Below are 19,882 nucleotides of genomic sequence, written 5' to 3'. Positions count from 1 at the left end.
ATTATCAGTCCCATCCATAACTGTGTGGCCTCTGCCCCCTCGCATCACTAGTAAGTTATTGCAGTAACAATCACACTCATGTTAATTATTTGGTTAACAGTAGCTCCGTAGTGGATCTACAGCAATTGCACTAGAAATGGTTTTGTGGGGCATGGGCTTATGCAATTCGGAATGTTTGGATTAACCCCCATATGTCTAAATTAGACTAAAAAAGAGTCAATTTTTTAGCTTGTGCAACAAGGTTTAAAAGCATGAGCTCAGTCAAAGATTGCAAAACAAACTGCAGCCTTTATATATTCTGGATTCACAAGTATCCTAGTGTTTGATGAGTTCATTAACCCATTTCTGCAGAGAAAGTCTCTCATATATTGTGCACTAAGCCATAACTACAGATATTTTTGCACCTTTATAGCTCTGACTATATTTCTCTGTGATTGTACCATGCTTGTATTGTTTATTATGCAGATGGGTTCATGATGTGGTTTAAATTAGATTGCTGATGCTTGAATCTGTCTTGTATTTGTAAAGGTGGCCCAGTGTATAGGTTGTAATTATAGAATTGCCTGTTGTAGTACTGTTTTAAATGTACATTGAACAATTTTATTTATTCATTGGATTTTATTTTGCATCTATTTTGCAAGTCTACACATTTTGCTGTGTGTATTTTAACATGGGAGCGAATAACTTTTGGACACAGCCCCAAGTGGTTGCAGGTTTTTTTTTTTTTACACTTATGAGGGGGCGTTTTCAGGAGGGGGCGTTTTCAGGAGCTGAAAACTCAGAAAACTTTCATAAGTGTAAAAAAAAAGAAGAGACATGACATAAATTAGAAAACAAATCCGCTTGCTTTTTTAAGGACATTCATCTCTTTTTAGTTGTTTTTAGAATGTATTTGCACAGTTTTACAGTTAATAAAAGTCAGAGATTTGTATGAGTTCGTTTTCTTTTTTAATTTTCTTTTCAATACATTGTTTTAATGCTCCGGTTTGTAATCAATCATTATTATTGTCTCAGATTGATTTTCACAGATAAATGTTTGTAAAATAATGGACGTTTGATTGCATTTCAAAGTCTCGTGATAACATTGGTTAGGCGTGTGAATGACGCAGTTTGGTGACCGGGGGAGGGAGGGGAGCAGAGCAGCAGTGTAGGAAAAGAGGAGGAAGCAGCAAGGATGGCGGAGTCACACCTCTGAAGGTAAAGCAGTTATTTTAGTACATTAACATTGGACGTTTTTATCCCCACAGCACGGTAACGCATTGCTCTAGATGTAACGTACTTGTCAGCCTCTCGTTCAGGCGTGTGTAACAGCGATGTGTCATTTTGCGGTGGCGAGTACGAACGCACTCTTTTGTTCAGCTTCGGAATGGCCGCTGTTTTTCACTGTTTTCTTTTTTCTCGGCTCATATTCACAACGGGAACGGCGCTTAGATTCAGCGTTACAGGTTGTCGGCTCTTCTGTGGCCTTGCGTGGCTGCTCGGGTCGGGATATCAGCTGCTTTCACGCCTTCACAGGATGTTCTCGTTGGGTATCTGCTACCCGTATGCACTCAGCTGGCTACAGCAGAGATTTCCCCCCCTTCGGTCGGGTCGGTCTACGTCCGACAGCCGCTCCGCTCGGGCCTGCGTTACACACACACACACACATACACACAAACACACACACACACACACACCTCTGCTAATGATTAAGCTAAGCGCTGGGTGTGAGTATTAAGGGCAAATCTCGACACCCTCTCTGCACGGTCTAGCAAACACCCACCAATGGTCCTTTATTTCATTATGTGCTAATGACAGCTGTTTTGATTTTCCTTGTTTGGGAAAAAAAAAGTACCGTTAGCTTGTAAGCTAAGTTGCTCGCTAGCTGACGGTAGCAATTTAGCAGTCTGGTATAACTGACGTTTGCCGTGCCGTTGACGCTCAGCTTAGCTGTTTTTATTTCCTGCCTTGTTGTCAGTCGTCTTAGCAGGTTGCTGTTTCTCCCAGTTTAGAAAAGACTTTGAGACGTGTATTATATGTCTTAGTTTTATAAGTGGCTTAGCTAACAGAAGACATTTTAGCTTACTCGAGTTGGTTTACGACAAATAGTTGTCTAGCTTGTGCAGTTAGGTTAACAGTCACAACGTAGCATTATTAGCGTCAAGGTGTTACACTCACATTACTGATAATACACTGTCATACCCATATTAGGTGTTCATATCATGGAAATTGGGTGATATTGAAATGCGACTTCTCGACCTGGTGGCTACCGTTTCTGTCGGTAGTCTGTTTCCAGGGGTTTGCCATTTGCACACGTAGCCTACATGACCCCCCTCAACCTAGTGGGGTCATGTGGAGTTCTGTTTAGTGGCAACAGCGATAGCTGCCACCTCACCCCTGTTGTGCAATTTTGCGACCTTCTATCATACGGAGATTCTATATTGACAGGCCTCAACTTACTGTGAAGTACCAGCAAGCAGATGACTGAATATTTCTTGAATCGGACTCTGAAACATTTCTTTGCTTCGGACGTGCTTTATTGCATTCTCTAATTAGCTGATATATCGGCACATGTATCATCTGATCCTAAAGGGATTATAATGGACAAACGAGGGAGAACAGTTCCACTCATGCCTGAATGTACTGACATTAGCAGATGGGCCCAAGATATCCTTAATGGATAACTTCATTAGTCTATGTGGGAAGTTCAAATAGCACTTTATGGTGGTGTTGTGGTTGTGTTGATGGACAAATGCATTAGCTTTTTCTGCAAAACCTTGCTTGAGTTCAGCCTCATATTTACATTGGCTAAACAAGTAGTTTCAGCTTACACACAGTCACACATGAGCATATCAGTCAGTTGTGAAGGGTGATCTAAAGGCTCATCCATACTTTACCGTTCTGGTCAAACAGGTTTGGCTGAGTAGTTGCATAATTTCACATGAGTTATGTCCTTTGTTGACTTATTAGGTTTTCCAGTCATACGTATCTAGTTAAAATTGTCTTTCTTTTGTGGATTTTGTAGGGTTTAGCTAAGTAGTTGAACGATTGCTTAGATGGGGTTGTAGGCTTACTGCAATGTTAACACCCACTGGGCCATGTTTGCGTAGCAGGAGCAAGTCGGTTTGAGTTTATCCTTGGTACACTAGACTTTCTTGGTCTGACTAAGCACACCCAATACCACAGCATTAACAGTAACCTAGTTCTGACAACCGACCAAACCTTTTCCGTATGTGTGTGGTGTCTTCAGGTTGAACAGTCCCCCAAGAATTACGTTGTCATTTTACATGTTCTATGGCTTTTTCTTAGACCTCAGTATGTGTACAACATGTTTAGAATGAGGTGTAAAATAATAACAATAATCTCTGTGTATACTAGAGCCTTGGGGCTTACAGATGAGCCAAGTAAGGTTTCACTATGAGGATTAAGCCTGGGATATAGAACCTTTTGGTTACACATAACTCAGACCACATAACAACATATTAATTGCTAACCTGGTTATGATTTGTCTGTTTTCAGTGTCTGCTTCCTGAATATAAATGCACTTTTTTTCCTGTTGTTTAAGAACAAATGAACCCTTATCCAAGTCTTTTTAGAAAGAGATTGTCTGCTGTAATGTGTTTATATTAACACAAAGGTACTATAGTGAGCCATGGGGTAACAGATGCTAAAAAAAAAACTAGCTAGCTTATTGCTAACTGCTGACTGGGAAATTATGGCTCAGCAGGAAATCTGCTCTGTAGCTACATCATAACCACAAACCCTTCTGAAACTCTACACCATAACCTGACGTGTACCTTCCTAGAAATGTAACTACACTTTGCGTCGATGCAGCAATATCTCTTGTGCATTTCTGGCTACTTTTTCACCGCAGGTTTTATATTTATCATTGAGAGAATAACAATCATTGTCTCAGTAATAAAAAATAATAAGCATAACATCAATATAAGGAGTCACAGATTTCAGCAAATTGCTGGATGTAGATTACTGAAACTATCAGAACTGATGTGAGGGAATGTTCAAAGTGCAAAATTAGAGTGATGCACATAGAGAAGAAAAGTTACACTGATCATTCTACATGGTGTCTGAGTTTCTTTACTTTTAGAAGCACCTTGGGGGACCTGTTGTTGTGACTTAGCATTATTTAAATACAATTAGGTTGACTTGGATAGGATAGGACATTGTCTTACATGCTAAACCAGCTGAAGACCTACTCTGATATTAGTTTACAGTGGAGTGTTTTAATTTATGTAATATTTATTGTAATAAGCCTTAATAATATGTATATAATTTCTTCTGAGAGATGAGTTTAAATGTTATTTGTTGAGAAAGTTTATGTTGAAAAAAAGTTTTCGAGTAACAGCAGTTTTCTCTAGATATCACTGATCTTTTTTTCATTCAATAAGATGACCTTATTTGATAAGTTATTTTTCTTTTTGGTGCAAAATGAGATTTCAGGCATATCAACACTGCCAGAAATGTTATCTTAAGGTGGAGTCAGTTTGCTATCAGTGTGTGATTCAAATGGTTCAAGTTGGCAATTGCATGCAATCTTTTTATGCTAATACAACAATTAACTGTGATAAATGGTCAAAAATCAAATATCTATTGCTATCACATATTTGTATCATTTATCAGAAATTCATATTGAACTGCTACATTTACACTCAACAACTTTCCTAATAAAAAGGATTATAACCAGAATACATCCAGCTCAAAGCCAGCTGAGTCGAGTCTCCTGGAAACGCATTCAGACTGGTGGTAACATATTGGCAATGTGTCTGCATTTATAGCTTAGATAGAAATTATTTGCAAACCTTTAGCAGTCTCACTTGAGTGATTGCAGTAAGTCTAAGTAAGACTGTGACTGTTTGCAGAAAGGTTGCCTCCTATCTGGCCACCTGTGCAGTTGCCTTGCGACCAAAAGTGGTTGTGATTGTGAAACACTCTCAAAATCTGAGCAACCATTCAGACACTACAGTATGCGAAAAAAAATTGATGCCATCACCAATTTTAGTAGATGCAGTGAGGTTGCTATCCTATTTTTACTTGTGAGTGAGCTGTTAGCTTGTTCTGAATTAGGAGGTAGCTTTGTCAAGCTGAGTGTGTTCAGATTTGTTTCCTTGTAGTTTCCTTGTAACAAAATGTAATATTGTTGGGCTAAAATTATCTCAGGATTGGTGGTGCACAAGAGTATTTTAATTTCTGTAATACATTATTGATATTTGATGTCCCTTTATTGGCAGTCGAAATATCAAAATCTCTCATATTTGTGTCAGTTTTTCTCCCACTCGTATTGGCTATAGCATATCCCCACTTGAAAGGTTGGTGTCACATATTGTCAGTCTTTAGTATTTGAATATATGTATTGCTGTTAGATTCTATTTATCATCATTTATCATTGTGCAGGAACCTAGCCAAGTGAGGGGCTTTTGAATGCTGCCTGCTAGAGCCAATGTTAAAATGATCCAAATTGAGCAGGACTCCAGTATTTATAGCCAACCATTACATTCATGCAAATAGGGACTTGCCTTAACCTAGTGGCTGAATATCTTGAATCTGTGGTTGTTCAACAGCGCTCTTACCTGTTGGTGCTTCTTCTTAATGTGTTCTGTTATTATCCTTCTGAAGTGATAATGTATTTGCTCATTTAAATATTAAGCCACTTAGTGATTTTTACAGAAACCACTGCATTTATTTGACACATACGAATCATAATACCCTTGTTTTGCTTAGGGAAATGTTTTACTGTCATTGCTACTGACAATGATGATACGATAATCACAAATTCAGGGTTTATCCTGCATACAAAGAATTTTGGTCCCACCAGAGAGGTTTTGGTCACTCCCAAAGGAAATGCTCCAGGATTTGAATAAAAATATTTTTGACTGTTTCATTCATTGAAGCATAAAATGCATTCTAGTTGATCAGATTGCCATAAATGAGACACAGTCTTTGCCTTATCTATGAGGCAACTGTTCTTTGGTGCTTAGTCCCAAGGACATATTAAGCAGAATACCTATGAAATAAAAGTATATTTCTCCTTAGTTGACTGTATTCAGGTAAAATCAAGTGGAGCAAAGCTCAAAGGGAGGGGACAACATTGCTTTTCTCTCTTGGCTTCATTTTCGTTTTCTTTTACTTTTGTATGTAGCCTAAATGTTGGTCTTATGGAGCCAGGAGTTGCCCTAATCTCTTTCTTGTGCTTCAACTATATCAGCAAGAGTCCAGCCAGTGCCTCGGACACGACTAACTCCACTATCAGCAGCAGAGCTTGTGGCATTCTGACCTTTGTCATCATATTCAGGATTGTTTTGGCAGCTGTCTTCCAAAAATTTGGGGTTGATATTGGTTCATTTTTGGATTAAGGAGCATCCACAGTTGTACTGGAATTTCATTTCCAGTAATGTGACAAGTTACCTTAAACTCTTTCTTTATCAGCACACACATGGTGAACCAAAAAAAGCAAAGGAGTGGAGAAAAATCAGAGAAAGTTTTCTCCATTCATTTGGATGTAGCAGGAGAAATGTTTTGTTACACATTCACGTGACTTCTTCAGTCTCAGTTCACTGTAGGTTTCCTTAACCTTATAAACAGTACTTTTGCATAATGACAAAAACTAGCACCACTGACTAACAGTGAGCCATGAGCTCAGTTTCACGATCATTACTATGCAAATAGTCGTGACCACTGATCAATGCTCATGTCTACCATTCACAGAGACGAGAGAAACAGATTTAAATGAAAGCAGAATGCATTGGACTCTTAACTGCACTGATTTGAAATCAGTGTGCATATTGTGTGCATAACATACAACAACTCTTATAAGTCTATAACTGCATTCAAATCTATACAGATGATTTTTTTTTTTACTTGCAGTTTGTTATAGCCATAAAGAAGTAAAAGGACAGGTACGGAGAGTACAACCATAAAAGGAAGTTGCTTGCACAGTTTGGTTTACATTGCTCTAGGAGTTGGACTGGCCTGGGTATTCTCATTTTCTTTAAATAATTATGTAGTACACAGTACCTGTTAGAGACAGTATTAGCTGTTTAACTTATTTATGACAGGCAAAAAGAGCAGTGGATACATCATTTTATTATTTACAGAAACACACTACAAGGCTTTCTCTCATGTAAGGGGTGCTACTATTGACCAAACATTTCTTTTACCCAAAAGGTCATATGACCTGTTGTTGTGGGAACTTCATGCTTTGAAAACCACTTCTAAAGATTACTCTCAGCAGTCCTAACCTTTTCACTTAGCTCTGATCCTGAGCCAAACCTGCCTCTCTTTTTGCTGCAGCTTAGCCTGTACTAGTGCTGGAGAGCTTACACAGTCATCAAGGTGCACCAGCAAGAGGCTAAACAGAGACGGCTGCCAGAGAGAGGCTGTCTTAGTTTGTCACATAAAGATCCAAAGGACTGTGTTTTGTCTGGGAGTATTTGAGACAAGTACCACACATGTATATTCTTTAACATCCCTTTTTGTTTGCTCTGGACATCTAGGGCATAAGTATTGCCTCAGGAGTCAATATGATCATTTTGTTGTAAATTTTGTATGGGGTGGTTAAGTGGGGTGTTAGACTTAGAACAATGCAATGTTTGTTTTGTAGTTGGTGTGAGGTTATGCTTGAGTGAATTAAACAGATTTCTTGATCTGGCAGAGCACACTCAATATCTTAATTATAATGACAGCATATGAAACCTGTTTTTTTAAGGAAGAATATTGTCAGTGTATCTTGTTTAAATGCCAGTGAAACACAATAAGAGAAACATGTTCCGGCAGTTTTCTAGCAATGTCGCATGTTCAGTACAACAATGAGTCTACTATAAGTAGTTAACTTAAGTGGGTAGATATCAGCTGAACAGCTAAAACGGTATAAAGTCAACATTTGCTGACTCTTGACTTGTTAACCGTAGAGCTGTAGTAGCATCCATCATCCTCCCCCCCTTGAATAAAACATTTCACCTATCTTACCCATCTCGCCTGACCTCTATTCCATACCCTTCTCACACAGCTGAGTTTTTCCACTGACAGAAAAACCAGATGAAGAAAAAAGTCACAGCTCCAATCACATAAGTTGAGAGACTGGTCTGCAATCTCCTGGTAACCAGTTATGTCTGATAAAAGATACAGAGGAGGTGGGTGGAGGGTTGCTCAACCGGTTTTGACTGGTTGCGTGAGGTTTCTGTGAAATTGACTAAGTATTCCTTACCATTGGCAAGTGGTTTCAGGAGGCTGCTTGCTGCTATCGCCAAGTGAAATTGGTTGCAAAGAGCTATACGGTGCTGCACTGAAACCCTCTGTGCAATTGCTTTGGTCAGTAGGTTGCTGTGGTCACTTGTAGTTTGTATGAAATACACAAATATGTCTGAAAACATTTGCTGACCTTCAAGCGGTTGTGAAAGTGTGATACAAACTCGAAATGGACAGTTTTTTTCATTTAAAATAAAAGTCCTTAACACTCAAACCACCATGTTTCAAAAATTGCAACTTTTTACTTTGAGGGTGAGTGGTCTGAATTTCCTATTTGTATTACACTCGTTAACAGTAGCAACCTGCTAGTGATCAAATCAATCACCCTCTTTTCAGTTCTTGCAAATTCACACACTGGCAGCCAGCAGCCTGCTGTCAGACGGTCTGGGAATACACGCTTCTCCCTAGCAGCCAGATGTTTTCAGGGGATCACTGCCTGGTTTCTAGACCTAGATGACTAAGGCCTAATGAGATAAGATAGAAGAGCATCTCAGTAGTCACATTAAGCTCTAATTCAAAAATCAGTACGGCAGTCAGAAATATCCTCCTGTTTTCTGTCAGTAGATGATGATGGTTCGCTACAGCTGCTTCACTCACATTAATTTCGTGCCTTTGCAAACCCAGACATCTCTGTGTTGCATGTGTTGATTCTATGGAGAAATGATAGTGAAGGCAGATCCAATTTATTAAACTTTCATAATGATGATAATGGTAATAATGATTTAATGCATTAAAGAGGAAATGTAATAAAAATTACCTATGCTATCGCCGCTCATTTTTACAATCTTTGATCTCGACATTGTCATATATCAGCACAACTCTAAGGAGCATGTTTACATTTTATTCTCTTTTTTTTTCTCAGTTTTCATATACACATATTCTGATCTTTGCCCACTACAAGAGGACTAAAGATTTCTTTTAAATGGTAATGAGAACTGCATTCTTTTAGTAGGAAACACTTTTAAGATTCATCATCAGAGTAGAAAATATTTCTAAACATTTTGTTCTTAGAAGTTCTTTCAAAAAGGGGTATTTCTTTTTGTCAGAACTGCCAGGAAAGAGTTAAAAGAAACAAAAATTGTGTGAGAAAGTGACTGACAGCTAGTTAAAATTTACTGTCAAAATCCAAAGTGTTATATTTGTAAAGTGTAAAAATTGCCAATTTAAACAAAATTTCTGTTTTTCTCCCACAGCAAACGTCGAGGGAATTTTAAAAGAAAAAAAAAAACCTTCATTAACCTTTGCAACGGGAAAGAGCTTCCATCCGAAGGTCCTGGGATCGTGTGCTGTTCAAACACTTAAGCATGTGGCCTATGGATGCCACAATCCAGCTACTTCAAAGGATTTTTTCTCCCATGGCATTTTAACAAAGGGACAAAGTATCATAAGTATCCAAAAAGTCTTTGGATCCAAAGGCCTTTATTCCAAGGGTAATTGTAAATGTGTGGGCCTGCACAGGAATGTGTTTTTTAAAAGCCTCTTTGGCTGTCTGTCCTGTTTTTTTGGAATAAGTGACCTGACAAGAGAGACTCCCATGAGCAATCTTGTAGGTTCCCCGATAACGTCGACATGAGTAGTACTTTAGGTAAAGATAAAGAAACGAAAGAAAAGGACCCCAAAGGTGGTCCGGCTGGCTTAGTGAAGGATGGGGGCAAAGACCCGAAGACCAAAGGGAAAGATGCCAAAGAAGGAAAGAAGGACACCAGCAGCTCAACACCAGGTGTTGCCTTCTCCGTTGACAATACGATAAAGCGGCCAAACCCAGCAACAGGTACACGCAAGAAGTCCAGTAATGCAGAGGTGATCAAAGAGCTTAACAAATGTCGGGAGGAGAATTCGACGAGACTGGATTTGTCCAAGCGGTCCATTCACACTCTGCCCACTTCCATTAAGGAGTTGACACAGTTGACTGAACTCTACCTATACAGCAATAAGCTGCAGAGCCTGCCAGCTGAGGTGGGTTGCCTATCAGGCCTGGTCACTTTGGCCCTCAGTGAGAACTCCCTGACCAGTTTGCCTGACTCCCTGGACTCCCTGAAGAAGCTTCGAATGCTTGACCTCCGACATAACAAGCTAAGAGAGATACCACCAGTCGTCTATCGCTTGACATCTTTGACCACGCTGTACTTGCGCTTCAATCGCATTACAACAGTGGAGAAGGACATCCGAAACCTATCCAAACTCACCATGCTCAGCATTCGTGAGAACAAGATCAAACAGCTACCCGCTGAGATAGGTGAGAAAAATGGAAATGAATTTTTCAGGTGAAGGAAGGACAAAAGACAGCCTTTTTTCACTGACTGTAAGAAGATTCCAGTGTAAGGGAGTGATTGACCATGGATTTGAAATATTTAGCTGTATTAATTTTCAATCAGGGTGTACGTTGTGATGGCCATTTTTTTAATGTATATGATTCTACAACACCCCTATACACAGTCTCCTTCAGCTCCAGCAGTACTACATAGACCATTACTAAATTCCAAAATCCCAAACTAATAACAGCGTTGTAATTGTCAGTGTTCTCTCTAACGTACTGTAGTGCATTTAAAAATTGTTGCTGTTAACTTGGCTGTTCCAATTCGGGGGGGAAAAAATCTGTTTTGCACATTTAAATCTGTATTTAAATTCTCTTTATGTGGAATGAGACAAAAGGCTTAGAAGTTGTCAGTGAGGCCAGTGTATAATATTGAAAACACCCTTGTTGAATTAGTAGTTTTTGTATTTTGTATGCATCTTCTTGCAGGGGAGCTATGCAGCCTCATTACTCTGGACGTTGCCCATAACCAGTTGGAACACCTACCGAGGGAGATTGGAAATTGCACACAGATAACTAACCTCGACTTGCAGCACAATGAGCTCTTGGACCTCCCAGAGACTATAGGTAATATAACTACATCATTTGTATTCATCAGTTTGTATTTTTGTTAAAGCTTTTTTTAAAATTTGTTTTGTTTCCCCCCAAAACCTTGTGAATCCAGCTACATTTAATAATGATACAAAAAGACTGCAAAAATGTTTTTGGTTACTATTTCAGGAAACTTGGCAAGCATAAATCGCTTAGGTCTGAGGTACAATAGATTGTCAGCTATTCCCAGATCTTTAGCGCTATGTCGAGAACTGGAGGAGCTAAATCTTGAAAACAACAACATTTCAGTGTTGCCAGAGGTAAGTAGACCATGGATTTTTATCACAAATGTAATATGATATGTTTGTGGTCTACTTGTGAATATATCCAGTGTAAAACCCAACCGCATATACCAACAGCCTTGTCCTGCTCATATGATTCCTGCCATGCTACTGTTTCTGTATTTGGTCAGGGTCTGCTGTCAAGTTTGGTCAATCTGACGAGTTTAACGCTGGCAAGAAACTGCTTCCAGTCGTACCCTGTGGGTGGGCCATCCCAGTTCTCAACCATTTACTCTCTCAACATGGAGCACAACCGTATCAACAAGATACCCTTTGGCATCTTTTCCAGGGCAAAAGTGTTAAGCAAGCTTAACATGAAGGTATAGTTACACGCTTGTAATACAATATACAATTAATATCTTTTGGTTAAATTATCTCCATTTTATCTGCTGTTGTTTTATTTTTGCCAAAGTCTGGTGGTAGTAAGGTATCACAAGAGGATAAAACGGGTGAATATTAAGCCTGGTTTTTACCGCAGACATATTTGACTTGTCGCAAAAAGAAAGGTCCAGGTGGACAATGGCTCTGTTATTGTCAAGTGTTCCAGTAAGCTGTGACTGTGAGCCAGCATGAGCAATACTAGGAGGCTGAAACTGAGGGAGCTAAATTGAATTTGAACATTATTGAATCTGCGCTGTGACATGTTAAAATATCTTCAGAGAAGAAAAACCACAGGAACATCAGGTATTGAACTGAAGCTTTGTTATACCTGAGCAATATGGAGTCACATACAAAAAGTTATGCACTCCTGTGAATTCATAGAAAATTTTGATATTTAACAAAGCAACAAATCAACATTCTGCACTTTTGGAAAGTTTGCTTTTACAGTAGTTCTAATAAAAGTGAGGTAGAACGATAAAAGTTCATGGAATCATTAAATATATCGAAGTCAAATATCTGTTACGTGGAAAAAACACACGGTGAGTACTCTTAAAGTGTCATTTCAAAAGAATATGTTTTATTGTAAGAAGCATATCTAATGTAATCCATCAGTCTGCTCGCCCTATTTTGTTGACTCACTGAATAGTCAGTTATATTGCTAATAACGCTTTTCCTTTGTCTTCGCTCAGGACAACCAGTTAACAGCACTGCCTTTGGATTTTGGTACATGGACTAGCATGGTTGAACTTAACCTGGCCACCAATCAGCTGACTAAGATCCCAGAGGATATCTGTGGTCTTGCTTCTCTGGAGGTGAGTCTTTCATACATAAATGTTGGGTGATTTTTTTTATTTTTTATTTTTTTTTAGTATCTCAGCACAATATCTAAGAGATATGGAAGCCCGTTTCCGCCACTTAAAAAAAAAAAAGAAGCTAGTATCCATAACTCGAAATTTCGAGTTATTATCTCGAAATTTCGAGTTACATTTCTCAAAATTTCGAGTTACATTTCTCAAAATTTCGAGTTAGCTCTGCCAATCAAAAATATACGTGAATGAGGTCGCTTTCTTGTTACCCGGAAGCATATGGCGCAGGACCGCGCACTCAAAAACGGATCCCAACAAATTAAAGTATGTTTGCTGATAGTAACACCATGTGATTCAGCTAATAACACAGGGATTTCATCATTTGTGAAGCCAGGCTGAAAACACTCAGCAATCTGTGCATTCACGACTGGATGTAATACCGGTAGCTTAGCTGTAGCATTTGTAGCTGAGGGCTTCAGCTTCCGGGTAACATGGAAATGACGTCATTCACGTAGATTACTGATTGGCAGCGCTAACTCAAAATTTCGAGTTGCTTTTCTCAAAATTTTGAGTTAATATGTCGAAATTTCGAGAAAATAACTCGAAATTTTGAGTTATGGATCCTTTTTTTTTTTTTTTTTTAGTGGCGGAAACGGGCTTCCATAAAGAGATGATATTTGGTACAGATTTATAATAAATTATGAACATTGGGAACTTATCTTTGAGGCTAGTGATTTATTAAATAAACTCATATCAGCCGCTGTTGCTTTTTCTGGGTTTATTTTTTGGTTTAATTGTGATGCTTAATTGTTTAATTCTGTGAATCATTATATTTAATAGTGCCAAGCTGTCTGATTGTTCCTCATTAAAAAAAACCCTCATTGTCTTCACAGGTGTTAATATTGTCCAATAATCTTCTCAAGAAGTTACCACATGGTATTGGGAATTTGAGAAAGTTAAGGGAGCTTGACTTGGAGGAAAACAAGTTGGAATGTCTACCTAATGAAATCGCTTATCTGAAAGATTTACAGGTAAGCCTACCATTGCTAAAATTGTCTGGTTGCTCTGATTTCGGTTGTATATGAATCGGAATCAGTTGTTTTAACAATCTTAAAAACTGAGATCCTAATCCTTTATTATAGAAATCACTTTAGTTTTAAGGAGCAGATACAGCACAGCCTGTCTACACATTAGATAATCATCCACAGTTGGTCTCCAGCTGGTAAATGCTGTGGCATACAGTGGAATCAGAAGCCTTTTTACAGTTTCATTGTGCTGTCTCTACCTTCGTTTCAGAAACTGGTGTTGACAAATAATCAGCTGACTATGTTACCCAGAGGAATCGGCCACCTCCTCAACCTGACTCATCTGGGTTTGGGGGAGAACCAGCTGCAACACCTTCCGGAGGAGATTGGTCAGTACTCCTCTTATACCCATTCTGAAAATCTCCTTTATGACAAAGAAAATACATGTAACCATTATTTTTTTTCCATAAAGGCTAAGCGTAACCATTAGAGTTCAAGAGCTTAACAGTCCACAGTATGTGCCACCTCTGACCCTTCCTCCCAGTGACTGGACCAATCTGGATAGCTTTGTTAGTGTTGCGTTAAGCCAGAGATTAAAATGAGTGGGGAAAGAAGATAAGGTTAGTGTATTTTTAGAGTGTTTAGGCAGAGAGAAGAAGTAGGTTATAGATGTGGTATAGAGGTATTTGGATTTTCTTTTGAAGCAGTAACAGTGCAACATTTATAGTTTGTAAGACTTAAAATTTGTATAGCTAATGAAAATTGGAGGTTTGCCCATAGTGTAGCAGTCTTTTCTTACCATCTTAATGGCCATTAATGATTTTTTCTGAGCTTGGTTTAATTTGGCCTTTCTAATATGAATGAATTATGTTGTTGCCCTTCATATTCACTAACATGTGAAGCCTTTCAAAAGGACACTAACTGGCAGTTTGTATTATTACTGGTTGCAGCATTAGGTATCATGATCAGTAAAGTTGCAAAACATTACAAGGAAACCTCTTGCAATATAAATAAAATACTTTTATTCTTGACGTGGTAGTTACTACAGCAGCTTTGCACAGTTTCATTCTTAATAATCCTGGATTATCTTTAACTGCACTTAGGTGCCCTGCTTTTAGCCCAAGTTTATTCTCATTGGCTGTCTCTTTGAACAATAGATTGGTGATGCTGTTTTGCTCAGAGCCAGGGGTGTCTAGCGGAGATGACCAGAACCTAATCTGACCTGAGCTTTTGGCGCGCTGGAATTAATTGCACTTATGCGTACCTGATTTGCTATTTCATGAGTGCTTAAAGTGCATCAAATCTAATATACTAAATAAAGGAGCTATCATTGAAAAAAAATGATTTTATTGACACAGTTTCCCTGGATGACAGTATACGCTTCAACTAACACTGCATAATGTCTGTCCTCAGGCACACTGGAGAACTTGGAGGAACTGTACCTCAACGACAACCCCAACCTGCACAGCCTTCCATTTGAGCTGGCCCTCTGCAGTAAACTGTCCATCATGAGCATAGAGAACTGTCCCCTCACCCATCTGCCACCCCAGATTGTCGCAGGAGGCCCTTCTTTCATCATTCAGTTCCTCAAGATGCAGGGACCATACCGTGCCATGGTCTGAGCCAAGAGCAGCTCAATGCCAGTCCTGATTAACTGCAAACCCTCCACTTGCTCTGCACCCTTTTGCCTGCCCACCCTCATTATGTGTATCATACACTGTAAAGAAAACACACTCGTCACAACAGGTGTCGGTGGGGCAAATAAAAAGAGGATACTGAGGAGGAAAATGTTTCTTTTTATCATCCTTGGGCAGAAGCAAAGCAAACCTTTGGAGACTTGACTTCTGTGTTTCTCCAGTTTATCACGGTCATTTTAGGACGCCAGTCCATCACCCGTAACTCGTCTTTCATTCCGAATCATACAAGAGGAATTATTTCCATCTATTTGCCAAAACTGAAGATATATAAAGTTATATATATTGAGTAACTGTGAGCTAAGTGGCAAGTCTTTCAACCATATAAACCATGCTCCCATTGCCAATGTATTTACGGTAATTACAAGCATCTATTATGTGAGCAAGGATACAATTGTATGCAAAAACAAACAAAAAGTCTTTGGAACTTTTAACTTACTGCTGCTGCCGTGATTTTTAACGTCATCTTGTTATATATTCTTTTGACTCTCCCATTTTTAAAACATTTTTTTTAAACCTCATCTTCCCTTGACATAAATTGTGTTAATTGCTTCTTGACTATAGAGAACAAAGGTCTAATGATGGTGTTCTTTTTTTTTTTCTTTTTTCTTTTTGGCATTTTGTTTTGTTTTGTTTTTTTAACCTTTTAATTTTTTTTTAAATGTGCCTATGTTTAGAGTGAACCAGTGGTTTATTTCTAAACACGGTTGACCACAAGAGTACAAAGACAAATTATTTCGGTAACTTTTTTTTAAATTACTGCTGTTACTTTTTGTTTTTACTTTTTTAGGGTCTTTTTTTTTAAAATAAATAGCAGCAGGAGATAGTAAATGCATACATAGAGAAATGCCAATCACACATGCTTGAAAAACAGAAGCAACTTGGACTTTTCTCCAAAACAGGCAGTGCTGTGGGCCCTGTCTATATTGATTTTATGTGACAAAAAGGTATTGAGAAACATCAGCGCATACATAGGTGATGGGATAAATGATGTTTTTATATATTAATACAAATACTGGTTGTTGCCTTGAGTGCAATTTTTAGTTATGTTTACTTGTTTGATATTATCTTCAGTGTTGGGTTGCATAGCTGTCATCCAGTTGATCATTGACCAACATATCAAGCGTTTTTAAAAGACGTTTTGAGCTTCTGGAGCAAGTGGTGAGTGTATGAGAGTTTAAAAAAAAAAAAGAAGAAAAACATTTATAATAAAACATTGGCCGGTAACTTCTTGAAAGTTCTTTCTTTTTTCTTTTTAAAAAATGTCTTTAATTTTCTGTAGTTTGTTTTCACAGGGTCGAGTTAAGAATCTTAATAGCATCATGCAAACTATTTCCTTGATTTGTATTGATTTGTAACTTAATTTTTTTTTTAAAGATATCTTTGTTGTCCCACACTGTCCCAGCAATGCTGCTGCTTGTATGCACTTTTTATTTGCATTCTCTATATTAAGACAAAAAAAAAATCAGTAGTCTCTCATTGATTATTTTTGAATGGGGGCATTTTGTTTCAGAAGTATTTTATTTGTTAAACGGTTGTAAATTTGTATCAATTAAATATAAATGCTGAGTTTCACTGGCTCAAAATAAATGGTAACTTTCTTTGGGGAAGGTTTTCCTTTCAGTCGCAAAGGAACCTGCTCTCTTGAACTGTTAAAAAAAAAAAAAAAAAGGGTCTCTGGGTGTGAGACAGTTTTAATATTCACATATCCTGCTTTCTCTGTTGCAAGCATAACAGCTAACTGCAGTTCAAATGAGCCCAGTTTATTTTAAATCAATTTGTTTTGGGGGTTTTTTTTTGTTTGTTTTTTTTATTCAAAATGATAAAATGTGCTTTCAGTTAGTATTATCTCCTGTGACTGTGCATTTTAAGAATCCAACAAAAGGAAATCAAACCAAACCTTTTTTGTTTCCTTAGGATGTTTTGCATCCCAATTCTATATTCAATCATGGATCTTTTTTTGTATTGACATGTGTGGGCCTACTTTCTCTGCAGCAGCTTGGTGTGTTTTAGTGGGTTGTGTTGGCCACTCTTCTCAACAGGAAGCCCAAGTGACGTGAGCACCACAGCTCACGTTGGAGTTGGGTCAGGTCAGGGTTGGGGGAACAATGAAACGCTGCTTCTAATTTACCAGCAGAACCTGTTGCTGCTTTTCATGGACTTAAACATATGCTGTTCCGAGACAGAGGGAGCCGAGTAGGGCAGGAGAAGGGAAAACGATCCACTCCCAAGAACGATAGAGACTTCACTCGAAAACCTGACAAGGGACAAATCCACTGACCTTTTCGGTTAAGCATCAGGCCCGGTGGTTTTCACACAGATCAAATCGTTCGGACACAACGATGAGACAACACAAGGTGCATATTTGAGCTTAACGCAGTTACAGTACAAGACTGTCGGAAAAAGACAAAAAAAATTGTAAAAAGGGCTTTCTGTGTTCACGCTCAACAACACACCGGAGGCATTGCATTCCTGGGTTTTATATAAAAGCTTTGGAAGTTTCTTTTGTTTTGTGTGTGTATTTACTTTTAGCTGTAAACAATTGTGTGAAAAATGCCTTCAACGAGTACTCAAAAGTGAGATGTGCATTAGGTATGCAGCGTGAGCGCTGTGACCCATTTTTACATTCAGTCTCTCTGTTTTACTTTATTCATGTGCCATTTTGCAAGGCTGAGAATGCCAGGGTATGAAGAGACGAGATGACGGGAGGTGAGGCACGAACTGAGCGGGGCTGATCGACTGGAGAGCATTTATCAGATCGTGGAATGTAGTTTTAATGTTCTGAGGAGGAGATGGAGATCACAGACCTGTCCATTCAGTTCCAGGTGCTGACTTGTTGCTGCAGGTGGTGATGATGTATTGCGTACTGGTGCATCCAAAATAATTGGAGTATTTTGTTTATTTTTCTATCGTTTGTGATTTTAGGCCATCGAGAGCATCACAGAATCAGTCATTTTGCTCCTTTTGCTTTTTTGTTTCTGGATCATATGAGTCGTCATTTTCTTGCCTTGTTATTTTGTACAGGAAACAAGCATGTTGAACACATATTTGACATGATTTGTCTGGGTCAGAATCGGGCGTTTTTGCATAGAAGATTTCGATTTAGTGGCTATTTGGTGTATCTGCAAATGCTCCCTTTTTGTATATTGCAAAGGGTGTCGAAGCATTGTGTGGCAATGCTTATCCTACTTAATCTACATTGACAAGCAGCCTTAATGGTCTTTTTTATGTGTTTGTTTGGCTATTCCTTGTGTCTATGGCCACTGACTGTACTTGATGACAAGCAACTGGTTGTTACAATGTAAATTTGGGTCTAGTTTCTTCTGTCTTATTTTTCCTTTTACTCTGTACAGTAATCTGACGTTATGGTAGGCTCAGTATTACAAAATCTGTAATGTGATGAGTTTTTCAAGAAAACAGAGAGCGCAATGGAAGATGATGCCATTATGCTACCAAGTGGATGTGCATTAGCTTACGTCTCCCTTGTCTTTGGCATTAAAAGGGAATTCCACCAACACTGACTTGCATTGTTATTTTGCGAAAGAACAACGTATTTATTTTTTTAATATCTTATCTCTGCAGTTATATCAGGTTTAATTCAGGAGTTTTGCAGAGAGACTAAACTTCATTTCTTAAAAATAAATCTATACTGAGATTAGGTAGTTTTGGACATGTTTTCAGAAACACAACAAAAAAATTCCAGGTTTGTTTCCACATGAGGGAACATGGATTCATAATTACTCATCTTTTTTGTATATAAACCGAGTCAGCTTTGGTGGAATGGCCCTTTAATGTGAAGCTGTCCAATCTTTCCCAGTGCATACTTATCTGAATCGCACCCAGCCACTGACACATCCTCCTGTAGTATCTCCATACATTTACTTGACTGCCTTATGTGCACCAAGCAAAACCTTTATGACCGCTTGATTTAATCCACAAAAACAGTCATTTTTTTCTTTTATTTCCTTTTTACGCCAGTAAAGAGATGCGGGTCCTTGGACATAACAGATTTTGGATGAGTTGTTTCTTGACTGGACGAGCAGACGCAGACATGACTACCTCTATGTGAGTCTTCATTGCTAACCAGTGACTAAGATCCAGTCTGAGGTGTTTCCACCTGTGTACAGCTGTGTGTTTGAAACAGGAAATCTGGACCAGCAATTAAACAACAGTCTGTTTTACTAAGCACCCCCACCCCCCTCCGATGTTTTATTTGTTTGGATATATATGCCTTTATTAAGCATTATTTGGCAATTGGAAAAGAAGAGAAATACACTGACTCTTGTGCTTGGTTGTAAATGACAAACTTAATCAATGCCGCCCCATTGTAAGAAAATTATTCTGATACCAACTAGCTGCAGAGTACTACTTTGCAAATGAGTGAAAATGACCATGTTTGGTGATGTTCTGTATGTACATACATCTTTTTAACTGTAATAAACTGATAAATATTTACAAATTCATGTGCTTGTATTTAAATTTCACATTTTTTTTAAGTCAGGATCCCCCCCCCCCTTTTCCCCATTTTCCCCCATTTTTCTATCGTTTTATT

The 19,882-nt window shown here is 38.5% G+C and overlaps 1 protein-coding gene across 1 annotated transcript; it reads left to right on the top strand.

The window, feature by feature from the left end:
• Positions 1 to 1,124: 1,124 nt before the first annotated feature.
• Positions 1,125 to 19,771, top strand: shoc2 (SHOC2 leucine rich repeat scaffold protein). Its single transcript, XM_005743629.2, has 9 exons — positions 1,125 to 1,197; positions 9,432 to 10,474; positions 10,982 to 11,119; positions 11,273 to 11,403; positions 11,556 to 11,744; positions 12,495 to 12,617; positions 13,505 to 13,642; positions 13,908 to 14,025; positions 15,050 to 19,771. The coding sequence occupies exons 2-9, from the start codon at positions 9,808 to 9,810 to the stop codon at positions 15,256 to 15,258; spliced, it is 1,713 nt and encodes a 570-aa protein (XP_005743686.1). The 5' UTR covers positions 1,125 to 1,197; positions 9,432 to 9,807; the 3' UTR covers positions 15,259 to 19,771.
• The last annotated feature ends 111 nt before the right edge of the window (positions 19,772 to 19,882 follow it).

The sequence above is a fragment of the Pundamilia nyererei genome, unplaced genomic scaffold, assembly GCF_000239375.1.
Source record: "Pundamilia nyererei isolate P.nyererei 1_Seehausen unplaced genomic scaffold, PunNye1.0 scaffold00134, whole genome shotgun sequence".
Classification (NCBI taxonomy): domain Eukaryota; kingdom Metazoa; phylum Chordata; class Actinopteri; order Cichliformes; family Cichlidae; genus Pundamilia; species Pundamilia nyererei.
This window is presented reverse-complemented; position numbering and strand designations above follow the sequence as displayed.

Bases quoted from the DNA above. Each gene is read 5' to 3' on its own strand.
- shoc2 (XM_005743629.2), top strand. From the start codon at position 9,808: ATGAGTAGTACTTTAGGTAAAGATAAAGAAACGAAAGAAAAGGACCCC. The intron at 11,120-11,272 runs GTAATATAACTA...TTACTATTTCAG, and splicing joins GGACCTCCCAGAGACTATAG to GAAACTTGGCAAGCATAAAT. The intron at 14,026-15,049 runs GTCAGTACTCCT...GTCTGTCCTCAG, and splicing joins ACACCTTCCGGAGGAGATTG to GCACACTGGAGAACTTGGAG.